The 22,496-nt window shown below is 28.7% G+C and overlaps 2 protein-coding genes across 7 annotated transcripts in view; one reads left to right on the plus strand and one right to left on the minus strand.

Moving 5' to 3' along the window:
- Positions 1–355: 355 nt before the first annotated feature.
- On the minus strand, positions 356–11,545 carry Idi (Isopentenyl-diphosphate delta isomerase). Of its 3 annotated transcripts, none has more exons than XM_075365777.1 (2): positions 11,330–11,545; positions 356–2,457 (listed from the first exon to the last, which is right to left on the minus strand). In XM_075365777.1, exon 2 carries the CDS (start codon positions 2,445–2,447, stop codon positions 1,719–1,721), a length of 729 nt encoding a protein of 242 aa, XP_075221892.1. In that variant the 5' UTR covers positions 2,448–2,457; positions 11,330–11,545; the 3' UTR covers positions 356–1,718. The 3 variants fall into 3 exon arrangements, with proteins under 3 accessions (XP_075221892.1, XP_075221893.1, XP_075221894.1); XM_075365778.1 differs by lacking the exon at positions 11,330–11,545 and adding an exon at positions 11,098–11,256; XM_075365779.1 differs by lacking the exon at positions 11,330–11,545 and adding an exon at positions 10,393–10,414.
- A 45-nt stretch (positions 11,546–11,590) lies between these two features.
- LOC142324784 (nuclear exosome regulator NRDE2) overlaps positions 11,591–22,496 on the plus strand; it is a 53,120-nt gene continuing 42,214 nt past the window's right edge. Inside the window, exons 1-3 of one of the 4 annotated variants that reach the window (XR_012756392.1) lie at positions 11,591–11,818; positions 18,442–18,730; positions 21,921–22,031. Coding sequence is in view for 3 of the 4 variants with exons in the window: in XM_075365773.1 (XP_075221888.1) it covers positions 11,734–11,818; positions 18,442–18,730; positions 21,921–22,031 (485 nt within the window). In the remaining variant the exon portion in view is untranslated. Of the gene's footprint in view, positions 11,819–18,435; positions 18,731–21,920; positions 22,032–22,496 lie in introns of all 4 variants that reach the window. The other 3 variants (XM_075365773.1, XM_075365775.1, XM_075365774.1) reach the window with 3 other exon arrangements.

Consider the following 22,496-nt stretch of genomic DNA (forward strand, 5'->3'; position numbering starts at 1 on the left):
TTTGTTTTCTGCCTTCTTGATGTGTTTGTAAAGTGCATATTGAGATTCTGAACTTGAATTCCCAGTAACTCATATTCATCCAAACCCACATAAGTTTGAGTTTGCAGGACTGTAATACACGGATCTTGTATAGATTTCAGATAGAAATATGAACTTTTGACAACACTAAATTAGCATCTGACATAAGAAACTATTATTTATTTCTACCTTTCTATAATCCACTCACTCGCTCAACTTTTTTGAGAAAAACATTTTGCAGAGATTATCAAAAGATTTTTTTTTGATTGTTTCTAAAAACCAAAATTCTTTCAAATTGGGTTATTTCATATTCTAAATTAAGAATAAAACTAAAAACAATCTTGTAACATTTTTTTAATAGCATTAAATCATCAAGAAATTTTCAATTACATTACTTTTTCCATAAAAATTAGTCTCATTCAAGATAATTATTAAAATTATTTATAAATTACATTCATGATAAGTGATATAATAGGATACAAATGGCAAAAAGAAATTTATAAATATTTATAAAATTAAGTAAATATCAATAAATACAGGTCAAAATGAAAAAATGCTTCTTGTTGATTACACATTACAAACGAACACAAAATTATATAGGTGATAATACGTGCTGAAAAAATTATATGTTGTGCTCCCCTAAAAACTAAATCATTATCATTGGTGTTGCTAAAATAAAGGATCTGAAGAACCATTTTTTTACTAGTATGGTTCTTAATTATAACTTCCATAAATTAAAAAATAAGAATATTGACTAAAAGAAAACATTAAAGTAATATAAGTAAAAATTATAATAAATGATATATTATACAAAATATGCAGCTAAAAATAAATGATAAATGTTCACTAATTATAAATATCAACTACATGAACCACATTATTACTTGCCTAGTAATTTACAAATGCACATGGTGTTATGTATAACACAAATATATCATCTCATTCCAAACCTGATGTCAGGCCTTGGCCTTAAACTGTTACTATAAATCAGGCTAGTATGATGGGTCTGGAGCTTTGACTTTTAGCTTAAAACAACTTCTAAATTAATTTACACAATCAATGGTTTTACCAAAAATTTTGAATTCTTAAGGAAAATCTTCTGAAAAACATTTTTTTTGTATTATTTTAATTTTTATTACATTTTACTCACAATTTTTTTCTAAACTGCTTTTTCCTTTATATTTTTATGGCTGTAATTATAATTAAATTCAATATGTTCGATTGCAATTTTAATAAAATTTAAAATAACATGTAGATGTAGTGCTATAATAGTGGAATGTATCGTGAACAATTTACCATTAACATCATTTACAATAGAAAATTGTAAGTAAAAGAAATAGTTACCTACATTTAAGTTGGTAATGGGTAATGGAATAAAATTTTTAAGATACTTAAAGGTTCAAACTGTTACAGGTTTGGATAAATACAATATTGGCAAGTATAAATGCTACAGGAAGCAATAGCAGCAAATGCATTTTCCAGGTTAAGTTTAAAGGTAGTCTGCAGTTAATAAATTTAACCTGACACTAGGCTTAAACCTAATGATTTTTAAATATGCTGAACCAACAAATTTCATGCACTTATATTTTTCAAGTTGACTGGGCTGGTCCATCGCTTTCCTTTAAAATGTGTAGTTAATTTTGGTTATACATTATGCAAACAATTTGTTCCACAACCTAGATGATTTACAAGAATGTTTACTAAATTCGAAGGATTTTATCATGTTCAGTTAAATTATTCAACTGATGTAAATTATTCCACCACTGATTTAATCTCTTTGATTTTACAATAAAATTAAACCAGGGCGTTATTGGTGATGACAATCCTGACAAATAGGTATCAAGCTGGTTTTTTGGTACATAATAAATGTCACTAATTTCATTAGAATTTGGATTTACACTAACATCTTTATGCAAAATTAAAATATAATCAATTTCATGTTCACCCCAAATGCCATCACCAGTCGATTTATAATGTATTCTAGTTAAATAATGCAAAGAATTTATATCAGCTTCTTCAGGTGGAATACCCAGTTCAAAGTTTAATCTTCTTTGTGCAGCTAATCTTACGCCAAGTGCATTATTCTCTTCTCTTTCATTGTCTATATCGTACAGTGGATGGCTGCAACACGCATTAGACACAAAACCAGGAAACGTAATTTTTGATAAAGAGCGCCTTTGTAATAGTAATTCATCTTTTGAATTAAATATAAATACACTGAATGCTCTATGTAACAGGATATCACCATTTTCATTTACTGTGTGGCATTTACGTTTACTAGCGTATCCTGTAGCTACATCATTTTCATTAACCACTATGCAACTTTCATTCATAGATTTGTCTTGAATAGGATCTACTGTACGAGACAATGTTTGTGAAAAACATCTTATAATTTGTTTAGTTGTATTATAAAACTTGGTTCTTATCATTCTTATATACCTGAAAAAGAAATTATCAATTTGAAATGTCAAATATAATATAAGCTTAAATGTAACACTATATATTAAATTGCCTTACTTTTATGAATGTTTTTTTTATGAATTTAAAATATTACATTACTAGAAATATTAATCCATTTATTGGGATGAAATCAGGCTAAAAATGATGAAAACTTGTTCAATTAATAAGAGACAAAACCTGCACTTAAAAAAGTATCAGAGAAAAAAGTCATAAAACTGCAAAAATTTACATTTGTATTATCTCCATCAGTCTTATGGCATTAAATTCTTTAACATGTGTACAATTTTGAAATTACAAAACCTATTTAACTAACCACTTACAATCGCCTGCTCATAAATGGTGTACTGACTTTTCAGAAGCGACTAAGAAAAGAAATTTAATTTTGCAAAAAAATAACACCAAAAGGGGGTCTGAGAGTTGCTAGAGCAGCTAATAGTGCCATTAAAGAAGGATTTTGAACGATTATTAAGTCTAAAAGTATTAAATTATGCTGAAATTGGTGAGCTTAATCACTCCAAGGAATTTTACAAAGAATTCAGAAATAACATTTTTTTACCATGAAAGCAAATATTTTTGATTTTTGGAGTACTAAAAATCCTATAACAAACCGTTTGCCTTCATCTAACTTCACTATACGTAATCAGATTATATGTTTGACCACATTAGTAGATAATGTTCAGACCTGCATTATAATTGATAAATCACCATGTGGCACTTCACACAAGGGTGATGTTCTTGTTCAGAAACTTGAATGTATATAAATTATAAATGTGTATTAAATATTAAAATAAAAGAACAATTAAATTGCGTGGCTTTTGATGTAGAATATTTTGATCTAAGTGTAGATAAAAAAACTGGCCCTGCTTTGTGAAGGCGTTGACCATGAATTTTTCCTTTTTGTGGGACTTAGCACGTAGATTAGAATGTGTTTTAAATGACGTTCGCAAAGACAACACTTTTCTTGGTTTAACAGTCCCAACTCAAACAGTAGGAAATGTAACGAAAAATTACAACTGGGGAATCGGCTATGAGGAATTAATTAAATTAGCAGACGAACTACAAGTGAGTTTTTTAAACCCTAAAATCCAACAAACCTGTTTTGGTCAGAGTGAATTGAGAGTTTACAGAACATTTCAAAGAGATTTCAAATTATTTTTCAGTGTTCTGCAAAAAAAAAAGCAAACTAAATGTATCCAAAAAGGCAAAAACACTGAAGCTAAAAAGTATTCAGTAGAGCTAATAAAATTCTCTAAATCTGAATTCATTTACCAGCTACTTGGGACAATTTTAATAAATTGGATCAATAAGAATCAAGAGTGCAACTTTGATGTTAAAGTTCTTTTTTTACAGCTAAAAATGATGAAGAGCAATCTTGCAACCTTACATTTAAAAAAAAAACTTAATTCTTCAAATGAAGCCAAAAAACCTTACTTAATTGAGCAAGACAACAGAGTAATCAAAGAACTATTTACCAACACTCAAGTTAACACTGAAATCTCAGAAACAATTTTCCTCCTTCAAAACTGTTTAAAAATCTGTATTGAGGCTGTATGTGAATCTGTTGGATCAGTCATTGGCAACCATCTGCTCAACCAAAATGTAAAATTTGATACTTAATTTCAAGAAGTATTCATTTCATAGAATGGCCTTCCAAATCATCATGCATCACACCTTTTAAAAAGATCTTTGGACAGACACTTCAATGGTGGAAAATACCATTTTAAAAGGTTTTCCTCAACCAATTATATAATAATATTCAAAACATCAAAAGTCATTGACTTCCATTGGATTTATGAGTTTTTACATCTCAGGTGCTGATTTGTTTAATAAGTAATCCTTTTTTTAACATGTCTCTTAGATTAAGCCTAACACATTTATTTTATTTCAGTGGTCATCTTACTTTGAAGCCATCACAATACAGCCTAAATAGACTATTGTGTTTGGTTGAGTTGTGATTATTAATGTATTTTTTATTTGTAAGATAATTTTTTTGAATAAATTGTATTTGCAACCCATTTATTACTTCTCTTTTTATAATTCATCACGTACAATAAATTGGTCGGTAAAACATAATAAACCCTTCCTTGCCTTAGTTTTGGGGAAATCTCTGACTAATTCTGACAAACTAACTTTCTGACAATTTCTGAAGAAATTGTGTTTTTGGGGGAAATTTGCTCTGTTCCCCTGCGACTATCTGAAATTTATTCCTAAGTAATCAAGCTACATGTAAAAAATTGTATTAAGCAAAACTTTACAATTCAGGCTGAATACTTCAAAAATGGACAAATACTTCAAAAATGTTACCAATACAAAATACATGGGACAATGAATTGAGGTTTTAACTATAAATCTGAATCAATTGAATAAAAATAAACCAGCAGAGTTACATTAATAACTACTGAAAATTATAATGTTAGCATTGATACATTACATTTCATAAAATTATTTCACAACAAATAAAATTATTCAATAAAAATGAATAATAATAGTTTATAATACATTATTATTATGTAGTGTTATTTATTTTTTATTATTATATATAGATATAGATATTATGATAATAATAAAAAAGTAAATAATGAACTCAAACAATGCAATCTGATTGAAGAAATATTTTTTTTTTAGCGAAAAAAACTTAAAACAAGGCTTGGAATCCAAGTGTAAATTCAAAGCATCTAAAAGGCAGATGTACTAGGACTTCCACCCAAATTTTTAAGAGTTGATTGTGCTGTATACGGAAACCAATTAACTAAAAAATGCTCGTTTGTTAGTATTGCAGCTTTTCAGTCGGGTAAAAATTCAACACCCAATCTGTAAAATGCTGTTAACAATTTCTGGGTATTTTAAGGTACACTTTATTTGTGGTTTTTGGAAGGACACTTTCAATATCCAGCAGTACAGAAGTATAGTTAAAGATAAACTAGGTTGTGATACTATAAGAAGTTTCTTTTTTACAAAACTGCTCTCTGTTATTACAAAATAATCACTTGGAGGTCTTAGTACAATTACGAGGGATATTTCTAAAGTAGAGACTACTGGGATATTTCTGTACCTAAGGTTGACAAACCAGTGTCGTTCATAGCCACACTAACAATGTACACAATGCATTGTTGTCTGTAAGTTGTTGCGTTGTAGTATCTTTAATTACATGTGAGTTATTACATGAGTTATTACATTATAAAATGAATAGGAAAATCAATGTTGCCACCGATTGTGAAATACATGGAGTCATACGTTTTTAAAATCATCAAAACGTTAAGTCGGCTGAAATTCACAAGCAGTTGGTTATTGTGTACAGTGATAATGTAATGAATAAAAGAAATGTCCAAAAATGGCCTAAAAAGTTTAGAAATAACAGAATTAATGTGCATAATGAAGAACGTTTGGGGAGGCCCTCGATAATCACCGAGGACTTGTTGAAATACGTCAATGAAGAACTAAGAAAAGATCATTGCTCAATGATTTCCGATCTGGCTCTTCTTTTTTCTGACGTTTCAAGAGCTGTTATTGTTCACGTTCTTCATGACCATTTAGGCTTCAGAAGGTTTGTGCACATTGTGTGCCGCATGTCTTAACGGAACGTCACAAAATAAGGAAAATTTTTGTTGGAAAACAATATTTAAAAAAAAAATTGCAAAAAATGAATCCGAATGGGATCTGCTTTGAAATTTTTGATGCACTACATAAAAAATGTGATGAGTTCCTTAATTCAATTGTTATTGGTGATGAAACATGGATTTTGTATTACATGCCAGAGAGAAACAGCAGTCAAGTGAATTGCGTCATCCTCAATCACCAACCAGTCAATCCACAACCATTTGTATCAACCTGTGGCCACAGTCTTTTGGGATTGGTTTGGCATACTGGAGAAGCCTATTGCGATACTAAAACTAAGTTAAGGCATGCCATTCAAAATCTATAACATGGGCAGCTGACTGACAGCATCATTCTGCTGCACGATAATGCATGTCCACATGTTGCGGGGGTCTGACACATGATTTACTGAGAACATTTGGATGGTAAATTTACGATCACCTTCCATATAGTACGAACTTAGCTCCCCTTCTGATTACCATTTGTTTGGAAAATTGAAAGAATTTTTAAGTAAATAATTGGCAGGTGACAATGAACTTAAATGCTGTTAATCAGTGGCTAAATGTGCTGGCGGCAGAAGAATATGACGAGGGTATATTGAAGCTGGTGTATCATGTCTTAAGATAAATGCCTTAATTCATGTGGTGATTATATAGAGAAGTAGTATAAGTACATAGTTTAAGAGAAATAAAAAATATTTATAAAGTTATCAGAATAAATTTTTTTTACAATGAAACGGTTTTTACTGTAGAGATAACCTCTCGTATTTTATTGTACAGCGCTTACAATAATTCACTTATTTCCATGTTTCACAGCAATCAAAATATAAAACAATTGTAGAAAATATTGATTCAACTTAAAGAAAAAGTTCTACATAATAAAAGGCTGCAAACAAGCCATGGTTGCCATACTACAAGTGCTCTCATTGCATAAAATTCCAATATGGCTGGGGATCCAGCAGAAGCTTACAGTTGTGATATACTGAGTCATTTCAGAAATAATGTACTGTATATCACAGACAATAGGGTGTCTCAAGTACATGTCACAGTTGTCTACAAGTACTTATGGAATCTAAACAGACAAGAATGTTTAGTCTGTTCCAAAACAAATGGTAGTCTGAGGGTTCAAAGTTAGGACTACATTGGATGCATGAGAACTTTCCAGCCAATTTTTCTCAATTTCTTATGGCCCTCCAAAGATGTGGGATATGGTGTTGTGATTGAAGACAACACCTTTCCTATAGTTCATTTCTGGACACTTTACCTCGATCGCTTGGTGTAATTTTTCTGGTTGTTGACATTAGAAGTTAGAATCAATTGTCTGACCAGATGGCAACAAGTCATAATGAATGAACAATTTTTTTCCAATCTCAGTATACACATAACATCAGTTTTCTTGGTATCAATCCTGGCTTGCCACCATTCGCAGCGCTTCACCTTACTTTAACCACGATCTTTCCTGTGCATTAATGTAGTACATAATCCATTTTTCATTGCCTGTAATGAGTTGCTTATAAAATAGTTTGATTTTGCTCCATTTTAGAAATAATGCACGTTTTGGAACACAAAGAATGGGTTTTGGAACCAATGTTTGGGTTCCAAAACGTGCATTCTTTTTTTATAATCAGCCTTCTTCATTTAAAACTGTTTTGTTAACAATGTTTAATTCATTGCTAATATTATGACTGTTATTGTGCCAGTCTTGTTCAATTTTTCCCGTGATTTTATTAAATTTTCAGTCACTGACTAACAAATGTGAAATGCATTAGGATAACAAAGTTCGAGATTGAAAACACTTGAACCAGCTTTGTGATACACTGATACCACATAAATGAAAATAAATGTTAATTTTTTTTTTTTTACCAGCCTGAACTGCATTCTGTTCTTTTTTGTAATAAAACTTAAAACTGTATTCAATTTCTTCTTTATTTTTACTCATTTTTTAAAGATGTAATAATTTTTATATAAATAAATATAAAATAATTATAATCTTTCTAGAAATGTTCAATGATATGTATCTTTTCAAAAGCATGCAAGTATTGCAAGATTTCATTAATATTACCACATTTAATGATTTTAAAGCTACCTACCTGGATAATATGAAGAAAATTTTCTCTATCCCAGTATTTTATATTTGGTAATTTAATTTAATCTCATTGGGCTTGTTTCTAAAGGAGATGTAAACTTTTTAAATGTATATAATGAACACGGTAAATAATTTGCAATTAAAAAAAAAATTAGGTTTACATGACTGGTTATGTTTCACGGAGAAAAAATTATAAGTGCTCTTTTTTTAGCATGATGAAAAAAGTTACTCTCATGAAGCTGATCACCAGAATTCCATTCCATAAGAAGAAATGGGAGTTCAGGGCACAATAAATATTAAAAAAGTTGAAAACAGATAAATAGAAAACATTCTAAGAAAATAAAAATTGAAATAATTTTATAAAAAAATATTAAGAATGATAGGACCAGTTTAAATGGATGGATACTTCAGAAATTTCACCAAAGTGAACATCATAAATGATAATCACTTTTGCTTAAAAAAAGGCCTGTGAAAATCAATTATCATATTTTTTAAACAGAAAACACATGTTCTACAATGGTAGGGTTATGATTTTCACCCACTGGGTTGGTGTAGTGGTGAATGCGTCTTCGAAAATTAGCTGATTCGGAAGTTGAGAGTTCCAACATTCAAATCCTAGTAAAGGCAGTTACTTTTATACAGATTTGAATACTAAATCGTGAATACCAGTGTTCTTTGGTGGTTGGGTTTCAATTAACCACACACCTCAGAAATGGTTGACCTGAGGCTGTACAGGAATACACTTTACTTACAGTCATACACATCATCTTCTGAAGTAATACCTGACAGTGATTCCCAGAGGCTAAACAGGAAAGAAAGAAAGAATAAAAAGGGATTATGATTTTACCTCAAAAATGATAAACGGCAGTCAATGAAAACTGCATATATTTGGTTTAATAAATTTAACCACCAAACACAATAACAGAAAACTAATACAATAGTCTACTTTCATAGGATCCCACACCATCAGTCGGTACATAATTCTATAATTACATCAATGAATAACAAAAAAGAAATAAAACTTAAAACTTTAGAAATCATAACACTCCAAAAACCACAAAATTTATAACACCACAATTGCACCATCATTTTGTTGGTTTATAAAGTAATTTAAACAATTTCTCAAACTCTCAAAATAATTTTTAAGGACTCAATTTATTCTGAATAATCTCTTCTCTGAAAGTAATAAAAATAAAATAAATACTAAAAATTTCTTCTTTTAAAAATACATTTTTTTTTTGTTTTTCCTTCAGGTCCACCGTTAGGTATTGCTTCAGAGGATGAAATGAATGATTTGTAGAAGGGTGAAAATGCCTTAAAAATACATTAAATAAACCAATGTGTATTATACTGTGCATAACTGACTTATTAGACTAAACAATTTTAGTATAATTATTATTGTCAGTATTTTTATAATTATATTTATTAAATAATGCTTTTTTTAATGTTTTATATACATTTTTCATGGAATGAGAAAATCAAAAAGACATAAACAAAATCAGCCATTTATGCACTTAAAAGAGACGCAAACACTACAATCTCCTCTTACAAATAAAAAATTATAATAAATAAAAGATACAATCACTAAAACTAATTTTATTTTTTGAATATATGATTATTCTTATACACATATATAAAAAGTAATCAGTACGTTTCAATAGAAAGAATATCAATGAGGGTATGAGTAGATAAGCAATGATATTAAATACAACAAATTCTAATGCATCCAAAAATATGTACAAAAAAGTGAAACAAAGTATTTAAATTAAATAAATTAGCATGCATAATATATTGTATGATTGAAAGTACATAGACAGAATTATTTGTATTATCAGGCAAATTAACTACCATTCCAGGTTCTCAGTATATTAAATAATCACACTAAAATAATATCCATTTTTCAGCATAATATAAAATTATAAATAAAAATAATTATAATTATTATAATATAAATTTTTCAAGATAATATAAAATTATATATGATTCATTTTTTAATTATTTGTAAACAATTCTTTCAAAGGACTTTTCTAAGGTATTTTCTGCAGAATTACTGATGTTGCTATTATTTACTACTCCTTAGAGTTTCAAAACCCTTTAATAAGTAATCAAATCATACATTTGATTTATGTTGACTTTTATTAATTAAAAATTTAATTTTTATTAAATTTAGTGTTTGTTTAATATAACTTATTATTTAAGTGTCTTAATATATTAGTTTGTAAATTTGGTACACACGTGTTTTGAGTAATATCTTTTTATATATATTTCATTTCATAGTGTGAAATTAATTACATTGCTTCTGTAGGAGAATGGATCCATCATGACTGATGTAGTTTAGAAATTAAACTGCAGTAATTGAATAAAGTAGAACATAAGATAACAGCTGTAGTAGCATAACAAAATACAATTTTAATGTCAACAAGCCAGTTTTACTTGTATCACATAAAAAACAAGTTTAACAAAAGTGTAGTAACTCTATAGTAGGGGAACTGAAAAATCAGCTTTGAAAGGTTGTTTGGAAGGAACATTTTCAATAATTTAAAAATAATAGTACAATCTTGACAATTAACTGAAAAAGCCAATAACTAAATTTCGTAAAATAAGTTCACAAAGTGAATAAAGAAATAAGATTACTTTTGACAAACTAACCAAAATAAATTCTGAAATAATAACAAGAATTGTACTATATAATCAAAACACATTTCATTCATTATTGACTACATACTGTTTACAATTAATATTATATTACAATACATATAATGTATGTGCTTTGCAATACCATTTAAAAAGAGGAAATGATACTTTAAAAATGGACTTGGGATGCTGACTTGCATAAAAACCTATAATAATATGGAAAATTTACATTCATTGTAACAGTAATGACTAAAAAAACAAATAAGTTGTATTTTTAATAAAACGTAAAACCATATAATACTGTACCTGACACAGAATCAAAGGTAAAGTTTCTGCAATAAACAGAACAAATTGTGATTTTGATCTCCAGCAGTACACAAACATATATATATATATAAAACTTTCGTTTGTTTACAAAAAAGATATTACATGAATATATTCAACAAAATCTAATCGTTCATCTTTTGAAAATAGGGGAAGTTATTGTAAGCGTTAAAATAGACTATATTTATATTAGAAAGTTGTAATGACAACTCACCTTATGAACTTAACCTAACACGTTTAAAGAGAACGATGTAGATTACAATAAGTTTCTTTAGAAAAATATATAAATACTATATGTGTGCGAGAATGCACATATTAAACACCTTATCTATTTAAGTTATGCAAATACCATTCAATGAACGCGCTTTAAATAAAATATTATAAAAAAAGATCAACAGACAAAACGTCACAACCATATTAAGGAATGACAATAATAATATAATGTATAGCTGCAAACGTATATATATCGATAGTAAGATATTAGTATCGACAACAGGTTTTGTTTGATCAAATTGTTTACTGTAGGTCTTTTTTTCCTACATTGTATTTACGTGTATGAAGTTATATTTGATTGTTTTCTGAAGAAATAGTGTTCTTTCCAGTAAATTTACTTTGAAAATGGCTTTATTTCCAGCGTATTGTAAACCCACCGCTTGTGAAAGTGAAAACATTGTACAGTCTTCAAGTAATGGTAATTTTATAGGTTATAATTTCAGGTTTTCTGTTTTAATTTTACGTTAAATTGTTGTTAAATTGAACGAATCTTTTATTTGAAAAATTTACTGATTTAACGCTTCTTTATAGTTTTTTCTTATATTATTATTATTTTAATGTAGCATGTTTTTAAAATATTTTCATTTTACTTGTTTCATTACACATTTACAATTTATATACCTTTTGAATCTACTCTATTCTAATTCTCTCTTTATATTTTACTTTAACGCTTCCTTTCACTGTCAAGTTAATCAACTATGCAATGAGACATCCTTTAATGCACATCTCACTTTCCCTAACTTCATGTTATAGTTGACTTGTTTTTTTAGTGGTAGTGCAAGTGCAAAACATTATACCATGAAGATATATTACTAAAAAAAATGTTTAAACTGACTTAATCCTTAGTGTCCATAGATTAGTTATTATTGAAAAGCCTTAACTTTTTGTCTTGCTACATTTATATCTCTCTAAACATTTTTGGTTGTCTTTGAAGTTTGAAACATGCTCCATTTTTTTATACTAAGTGCAGCTGTTTAGTTTTCTAAGAAACAGATCAGTCGACATTTTTATTGTTTGTTATAGTTCTAATATTCATACATTTTATTTTCCGCAATGTACTGTAATACTTAGCGTGTCTTTAAGCATATCCTGGAATGATAGTTATAGATTCTCACATTTTATTCAATCACCTGCTTGTAATTGAGAATAGCTGTTTATAAGTTAGCTGAGAGCATATTTGAAAGTGGATTTTATTTCAAAGTGGGTTACTTAAAACCTAATTTCATGGGCCTCTCATAGTCAGGTAGTAGCTAAAGATGCTTAATAACTAGTTACAATTCAAATCATCCATCATGATAGAATCATCCATCTATCATTTAATGATAGAATCTCATTTCAAAATTCTGCTTCCCTCTTCTTTTCCATATTTAATAAACCCTCCATTTTTCCCATCTATTTTATATTAAGGACCGTTAAATTAGTAAAATATTAAAGTGTTTACTATTAATAATAACGTATGTGTTCATCAAGTACATGATCATGATACATATTTAATACAAACAACCACTAAAAATTCTTATTTTTTGAATTTATAGAATACTTTATTCACTACTATAAAAAAAAGTCAATAATATATTTTTTTTATTTAACCATAAGATACAGTTATAATATTAGTAATAATGATGGCAAAAAGATAAAATTATTGGTAATGATAAGAAAATGAAAAACAGTAAACCAACAAACAGCATTTAAACTATGTACCTGTGGAAAATGTCTTCCACTCCAATGCTTAATCTATAAAATTGTATCATACTTTGAGTGTTCTCGTATTGATATTTGATTTTTAACTCTCTTTTTTCTGTTTAGCCTCCAGTACTACCATAAGGTAATTACTTCTGAGGATGAATGAGGGTGATATGTATGAATGTAAATGAAGTGTTGTCTTGTATATTTTTGGGTTGGCTATTCCTGAGATGTGTGGTTAATTGAAACCCAACCACCAAAGAAAACCGGTATCCACGATCTAGTATTCAAATCCGTTTAGAAGTAGTTACTTGTATACTTTACTAGCATTTGAACCTTAGAACATATGATTGCACTCTCCCATGTGTATATTCAGATGGATATATTTTTTCCGAAAATCCTCTGCCATCTATGGGCAAACCAAAGTAGCATGAGAGACTCATCTTCATAGTTCTCTTGTAATGTACTTTAAGTATCATTAATAATTTACTACTGCCTGATGGATTTCCCTCAGCCAGTCATTAAATTATCCATGATCTCACCATGTTTTGGAAAACTGCAGAGAAATAGATGGTATGAGGTGATTCATAAACATACCAACAAGAATAATATCACATTTTTCCTGCCAATACTGCCATCGTTTACTATTTAGTATAGCAACTACTATATTGTAACTGCTATTTTTTCAATGTAAGTACACTTATGTAAGAGTATCCTTCGTATCAACTGGGGCAAAATACATTCAGACCCTGACAGTACATATAGATCATTGCCTGTATAGATCAACCTGTAAGATAGGTTCTGCAAACCAAAATTAGCATTAGTCATTGCAAATAAAGTGAAAAAATTCTACTATAACTTCTGAACTACTGTCAGCTGTGTCATTTAGGTTGTCAGCCTAACTGGATACACTGTACAACAGTACCAGTCCTGAAACATCTTAGTATAGTTACTTTAGGGTAAAGAAATTCAATCTCATTCCCCGTCGACTACCCTTTACCATCTTTCCTAAATGAATTCAATACCCTTTTAGGAAAACCTGCAAATGAGATTTAAATGTCAATTTCTTATACAAAATTATACCCCAAATACCTTTATCGTTGAACTTATCTAATGTTCTGATTATTTTATTTAATGGCTGTCTTAAACCATTACAGAGTCATAACATCATTATACAGAAATTTTTGAGGTATTAAACCTTAGTTATTATAGTAACCCCATTGTTCTGAAACTTACAGGCTTCATTTAGGCAAGATTTCACTCCTGAAATCACCCTCAATCAGCAGCAAGGTATTATCAGCAAATTCAAAACGATTACAGTTACAAACATGCTGTATGGTTAACAGAATAATCAAATTAGAATTTTAATAATCAAATTAAGAACTTGAACAGGCAAATCCAGTTGTGGATTGGATTTTAATTGATTGAAAAAGTTAAACTTAAGAGTATAATTAATATTTAGTTTTTTAAGAGAAGTAGCCTACGAAATCGATTCGAAAGGTAATTAAATTAATTTCATAAGTGAAGTAGCCTACCAGATCGATTAGAAAGGAAATTAATAACGTAAAGAAAGTTCAAAGTGAATTAAGTAAAGATAACTTTTTTTTTTAAAAAACCTGTAAACAGTAAATTTAAAACTTTCTTTAGCGTGGTAACATTTTATAGTAGTATGCAGCTGTATATGGTGCCATTTTTGTATGCCCATCAATATTATTATAACTTGTTATAGATGATTTTCATGATTTTTTGTAGATTTATTCAGTGTTTTCTATTTTTGCCATTCATTTCCCACTATTAATTTCATTTTATTTCATAACAATGCATGGACAAATGAGAAGAAATTTAATTTCATAAATGCAATTCATTTATCCCTAGAATTATGGGATGTAAAAGTAAGAGTTACAATGATCAAAATACAAAAATATAGCTGGTATGTTGTCGATGCTTTAACCCGACTGATGAAGGATATAAAAAAATTTAAGTCTGAAATTTATTCCAAAAATGATAAAAAATAATGTGTGAACTAACTAACCTTGACATACTCTTATAATCTTCTTAATATTTCTCAGATTTCTGAAACTATTGGGCTAACAGAGAAACAGTATACTCCAAATAGGTACATCAAACTATTTAGGAATCCCTAGCTCAAAAAAAAAAATAGCAAATGATTCTTCTCATTCTTTAATTAATCACTATAGCTTCCCCCTTGTCCATTTGTATATATATTTTTAATTATACTTACATGAACCACCTAGTACAGAATAATGAGATATATGTATATATATATCGTATGTTTTTACAAGTACACAAAAGCATCCACAATCAGATGGAAATGTTCAAATTTGAACAATGAGTCACTTGATGTAGAGTCCCCCAGATCACCATCAAACATTCGAAATGGGCACTGTGTAACAGTGTGTTATATTGTTTGCTCGGCAGTCACATTCAGCAGATGGGTGGAAACCCCACCTCTTCAAGTTGTAACCACACCTCCCTTGACCCATTCCTAATGCAGTTCAGCCTCGACGAGGTTTGGCATGGTAGTTGAAATCCCTCAACCTTCTTCGTTGGATCATGAACCAGGTGAATATTGTTGGGTGAACGTTCCAGCTTTGTCACCATTTGGAGGCCGTGTCAACAGAATCAATACTTTACAAATCAGCTCAGGGTGGTTTGCGTGACCTCAGCTGAGTTGCTGGTAGATCTTGTAGGGCATTGTACAACAGAGAGTTCTTATGAGAAGTGATCCTCTTGAGCAAGTCTACCTTGGCTGTTTTTCTCCTCAGATCTTGCGGAGCAATATTAGCTAGGATAGGCAACCACTGAATGGGAGTAGATCTAACAGTACCAGTGATAATCCTCATAGCTTCATTGAGATAAGACATATCTTACTTTAATTTGATCATAATTGTACTTTCACAGGATCCTGCCTCCTCAGTCATGGTTGAATTCATTAAATTTAAAGTTTAAATGTACATAAAGACACTAGAATGGTTAGTTATGATATAATATATCCTCATAGCATACCTGTAGATTGTACCATATAAATAATGAAAAAGTAACCTAGAAGGTCCAAAATTTATTTAAGGTATTATCAATATTATAAGATGTATATGTTTACAAAACTGTTTTGAATTTAATAATAAATAGAATAAAATACAATTAAAAAACACGACTGTCAAAAAATAAATAAATTTAACTGAAATAATTACAATAAATTGAACTAAAAAAAAATAAAAGAAAGTATGGAAATAAAAAACTTAAAATCATTCTGCAGTATTTAATTAAATAAAATAATGGGTGACTAATCAACTTTCAGACAGTTTTAACTTGAGTAAATATATTTTTCATGTTGTAGAAATAACAGGCATTTAAGGTTGTCTAATGATTAAGTTCTCACCAGGTCCTATATTGATAAGACAATTTTGCCTTTCAACAAAAATATTTAAATGCAGTTGTGGGGGAAGGGATCGATCGGCCTCTTTAATATTGAATAATTACTATTCAGAGCTGTTTAATGTAGGACAGTTACTATTTAGAGTCCTCCCATTTTGTGGGAGACATTCTTATAAAAACAGTAATTTTACTGATAAAGTACATTTTGTTAATTTTTATTTTTTTTTAATTTTAATTTGCAATGTAGTAAAATGAATCCAATCATGACAGAATGTGAGATCCTGCGAAAGTACTAGTGTGATAAAATTTAGGTAAGAAATGCTTTATCTCATTATTCTGTATCAAGAGGTTCATGTTAGTAGAACTTAAAATATAATATAATGGAACACCGGAATAAATGAATGTTAAAAAAATTAAATTCAATAAAATAATACATATATATTTATTTTATTATCAACCTAAGTACAGAGTAAATAAAGTACGATGATTTACCTTATTCCATTATGTATGCAAGAACGCTTTTGTGAGATTTACTTGCATCATCAGCTGCATTACATATTTATTTATTCACCTCAAACTACATCACAAACTTCACAAAATATAATAACTTATTATTCATTTATTTATTTTATTTAAAATTTAAAACCTTTAATCTTTTTATTTTAAGAATTTAAACTTTTATTTAGTTAAATTAAAAATTAAAAACAAAATTTTAAATATGAAAAATTAATTAAAATTAAATTGAAAAAAATTATAACACTGTAAAATTATGATGTCAAAGCATAAAATGAAATTAAAATTAAAAATCAATTATTAAAAATTAAAATTAAGATAATTTTAAGTAAAGCAAATATGCATGTTGTAATTTGAGATGAATATATAAATATGTAATGCGGCTGATGTAAGTAAATCGCAAAAGTGCTCCTGCATATATAGTGGAGAATAAGGTAAGTCATTCTACTTTATTTATTCTGTTCTTAGGTTGATCTAATAAAATAAATATATATTTGCATGTAGTGCAGAGGAATATAATTCTTAGACAAATAGATTTAAAAAATAAGTCATATATATACATTTTTTTTTTCTTTTTTTGACCTATTATGTTTAATACCAACTCAAAATGACTTTTTGACGTATATGTAAAATTTTTAAATGGGAAACTAAAGTATTGTTTCACCCATCAATACCGATTGATGATAATATCCAGCCATTATATCTATGTACATTGTTGAATAATGCTGTCAATGTGCAGATATAACTGCTTGTCTAAAAGTACTTTTATTTAGTTGAAGTTGCAGCTAGTCCTTAATTTTAGTACAAATGTTTAATTTGTAATAACATTATTTGTTAACAATAAGCCATTTATTTTATGGATTGAAAACTTATTTAATGCTTTAGTTTTGTTCACAATCAACAAGAGTTTGGTACTTGTCAATTTAAGCTTCAGTATATTTACCACAGACTATCCCTATAGTTATCCATATCCCTAGAATAGATTTAACAGAATATGCCATTGATCGAGACCAAACCCTATTTCCAATTTACATGTGTGACATGAAAGAAATTATAGAAGTTGATGTATTTTAATAATGGAATAACTTGATCTTCAATATCTTATTTTCTTATAGATATTTTTTTATTGCAAGGTTGTAGTGTTGTGCTCATAGCGTATCTAAAATGATTGTATAATAGACTAAATTATTATGAACAGCTGCCATTTTCAAATGTTTTCTGTTGTTTTATCCATAAACTGAAAAAAATAGAGTGATCAATGTATTAACTGGAAAAAAAGATTTATAATGGCAGGTCTTCTCTTGATTATGCTTTTTGCTGTATTATTCAGAATTATGTGACAAGTTTTAAGCATAATTGTTTTCCTATATACTGTTAATTTAATTACAACAGAAATGTTACTCTTGCATTCTTATTTTAATAAACTTTTGATACTAATTTAATAATTATGTAAAGTTACAGAGCTTGATACATCTTGGTTGAGAAATCCAAGTTTTATTGTTAGTGATACTAAGAATGACAGAAATTATTCTGATGAAATAGAGAAAGATATTAACAGCACACTTGAATGTAACGATGAAGAAGACAAACAAAAATATTCTGAAAGTCATACGACGAAGTCTGAATATAAAAGAAGTGAACAGACTTTAAAAAGTAAAAATGAGATAGAAAAGAAGTTTGAATACCGTCATAAAAGAAAAAAGGAAAAGAAGAGGATAAAAAGAAAGCATGAGAAATCAGGATTAATTAGGTATTTATATTTTATTTATTTTAGTTTTCTATATTTTATTTTGGATATTTTTTTTGCATATTTTAAGAGAAAGATGAGGAGATTGATAAAAAAAGTAGTTTGAGTAAATACCAGATTCTTGTCGCTAATTGAATTGAAACCATCTAATCTAGAAGCCACATTTTTAGAAGCTACATTTATTGATTGCCAGGATTCAGAATTATTGTCAATTATCTTTCTTTTTTTTCCTGTTTAGCCTCCGGTAACTACCGTTTAGATAATTCTTCAGAGGATGAATGAGGATGATATGTATGAGTGTAAATGAAGTGTAGTGTAAATGAAGTTTGACCATTCCTGAGATGTGTGGTTAATTGAAACCCAACCACCAAAGAACACCGGTATCCACGATCTAGTATTCAAATCCGTGTAAAAATAACTGGCTTTACTAGGACTTGAACGCTGTAATTCTCGACTTCCAAATCAGCTGATTTGGGAAGACGCGTTAACCACTAGACCAACCCGGTGGGTTTATTGTCAATTATCTGCCAGTGCAATAAGTCTCTTGATTTCATCGCCCCTTTGGTAGCAGTTCCCATCAAGAAACTCCTTCAATTTTGTAAGTAGGTGTAAATCACATTGACCAAGATCTGGACTGTAAAGTGAATGATCAAAAACATCTAGTTCAAAACTTATGAGAAGTTCACAAGTTTTTTTTTTGGCATGTGGATGTGCTCTTCATGAACTAATGTTCTCCAGGTGCCGTAAATAAACGACACCATTTCCTTATGTTTCCTCCATTCATTACCCTATCACCATATATGGCAGTAATTTGACAATGAATTTCCACAGGACAAACACCTTGTGCATTCAAAAAACATGACCAATTGTACTTTACAGTCAGTGGAATTTTCAATTTTTTATTCATTATAAACATATGCAAAATCACTGTTGTCACAGTACAGCCATGAAATTCTGTACAGTGCTAATAGAACAACTGAGACTGGCTGGTCTTTACCCATTGTTGTGAACAATGCTGCACACTTGCGATGCGTATACAGTTCTTACTTTCTGGACAATAATAATAGTTTCTTAAGCTTTAAATTTAACAATATGACTTCCATATATAGGAAATTGATGTTTATCAGTATGGGAATCTTTAAAATTTCCTTAATAGCATTTTATTTTGTATAAAATTATTTTATGAATACAGAGTGTACTAATTTAAACCTCATTATATTACAGTAGGTTTGCATATTTAACTCGTCCCTAAGTTTTTTCATATGGAGTGCTAAATCAAAAGAGATATACGTATTAACATGAAAAAGATTTTTCTTTAAATAATACAATGTTTTGTTACTCTGTAGTTCGTTTTTAGTTATATTGAACTGGATTTTTTTGTGGAATTTGAAATTTGCGTGAATTTTCATCACTTTTGAAAGAGGATATACAGATTGATAATAAACAGATTTATTTTATAAATTATTTGTATTTCAGTTATTATCAGTTAGATAATTATGTTTTCTTTTACTTTAAAATTGTATGTTGATACTATTATTTTCATCTTAAATTAATACTTTTTGGCGATTATTTACATCATTTATAATAAAATGTACATTGCATAAATATTTTTAATTTTATTATTATTTTTTTAAATAAAAACATTAAACTAACAATTTATTATTTCATTATGTTTTTAAAACATAAATGTACAGTTGCTTTACTTGTTTGTCAGGTCTGTTCTAAAATGTTCAGAGGAATTTATGTAAAAACTAATTTTTAGGTCGTAAACAAGTCAGATGATAGATGAAAATAAACTGTAAATTAATCTAACTGATGCAAAAGTAAAATAAAAAATTCTAAATCAATTATTGGATGTACAGAATAAATTGAAGATGTATTACACGTAAATTTAACACAGACTTTTTTAAAGTAAAATTCACAAACTAAGGTTTTTATTTTTTCATAAAACAAAGAAATAAATTGTCTTTACCTAATGAAAAGACTAGAAAAGTCAACATAAATTTCCAGCATGAACAGGTAAGAAGTTTACAAGTATGTTCAACCACCGAGTGATTGAGTGTTGAGCACGGATGGTTGTGCTCACCATCTGCTAGCAAGTGGTCGTGTTTTTGGAGTTTTTTAAACGTTTGATATTCCAAAACATAAATAAATGCTGATAACTAGTATACTTAAGTGAGTTAAAAACAAAAATAATAATTCAGCACGGAGGGTTAATACACCAATGAAAAGCAATGAATAAATTAAAAACAACCTCACAGATAGAAGTCAAGAGGGTTTAAGTCAGGTGATCGGGCAGGCCAGGGCACTGACCCTCCCGCGACCTATCCATTTTTTCATAGAAAGTTTCATGCAGGAAATCTGATACCAACTGACTGAAATGTGCTGGAGCTGCATCATCTTGAAACCACATATTTTCTCTTAATTGTAGATGTTTAAAAAATTGTGGAAGAATTTTAGCAAATTATCAAGATAATTTTCTCCATTTAAATGATTCGGTAGAATGACAAAACCCAAAAGATAGTCATTAAAAATACCTTGCGTATTTGTTCAGGAAAAATTTTTGTTGATGGCTACTTTGGAAGTTACCATGAGGATTCTTGTCGCTACAGATACACTGGATGTGATAGTTTTGAACACCATTCCTGTTGAACGAAGCTTCATTTTTACATTGTTAACATGATCAGCAGTAATAGTCGCTGTGAAAAATTATTCAAAAGTGAAAAAAATTAATATCAATTGTTTTATTATTATGTAATGTTAAATTTTATTGTAAATTATAGACACAATATTAATGTGATTCCTATGTCCAAACTTGAGATATAAATCTTTATTTAAAAATAAAAAAATGTCAGACAGGGGGAGAACAAAGGAGAAACTGCCATTTTTCCTAAGTATATTTTTTGTTATACAAGTAGAATGTATAACTTGTTTTGTTTTAGAAGTAGAATCTGAAAAAGTATAGCCACCATTTTAGAAACACTCAGTATACAAGTATTTTTGTTATATTTTTATGAAAATATATTTATTATTATTGAAATATTTCACCTGAGGAATTCTAATTTCCTTCTTGTTAGAAAATTAAGGTGATTTTATCTGTAAATTAAAAAAATAATTTTATTCATGTTAGGTATGAGACTTAATTTTACTTCTTTTAGTCACATGTTTGATTTAGTGTTATTGTTTTCTGCAGTTCGAAATCTGCTCCTACTGTAACTGAAGTTGATGGAATGTTCTATACAGATAAAAGAAGAGAACCAGGAAATTTGCAAGTAAAAACACTCTCAAGACCAGCAGTTCCATTGTACGTATTTACTGTACTAATATTGTTAAAATTGGTATTATTCTTTTAGGCTGAAATATTTTTATGTTGAAATCTATTGTAACATATAAGGTTTCTTTGTTGTTTTATTAGTTAAAACTGGTTTCTGCCTGTGATTGTTTGTTTTTTGCTGAATTGCCTGGCTATCTTCCAACATTTTTGTCTTTTATTGCATCAGTCATGTTATTCCTTCGCAGAAATCCAAAGAACATTCTTGTAGTTAAGTAATAAATTTAATATTAGTCAATTATTTAATTTACATAATAAACAGAACAGTTTATTTATTCTGTTTTAAAGTAATAACAGACTATTATCTGATTACTGTTAAGTATGAAAAATGAGGTTTATAATTAGTTATAGTACAAAAATATAAAATAAAAGAAATTTATAATGTATGAAAAATACCAAACTTGACCAAATTCTACACTAGAAACCTTTTGGATAAAA

This window comes from Lycorma delicatula, chromosome 5 (assembly GCF_047948215.1).
Source record: "Lycorma delicatula isolate Av1 chromosome 5, ASM4794821v1, whole genome shotgun sequence".
NCBI lineage: Eukaryota > Metazoa > Arthropoda > Insecta > Hemiptera > Fulgoridae > Lycorma > Lycorma delicatula.

What these genes read in the sequence shown, in the direction of transcription:
- Idi (XM_075365777.1), bottom strand. Translation starts at nt 2,447, where the DNA reads ATGATAAGAACCAAGTTTTATAATACAACTAAACAAATTATAAGATGT.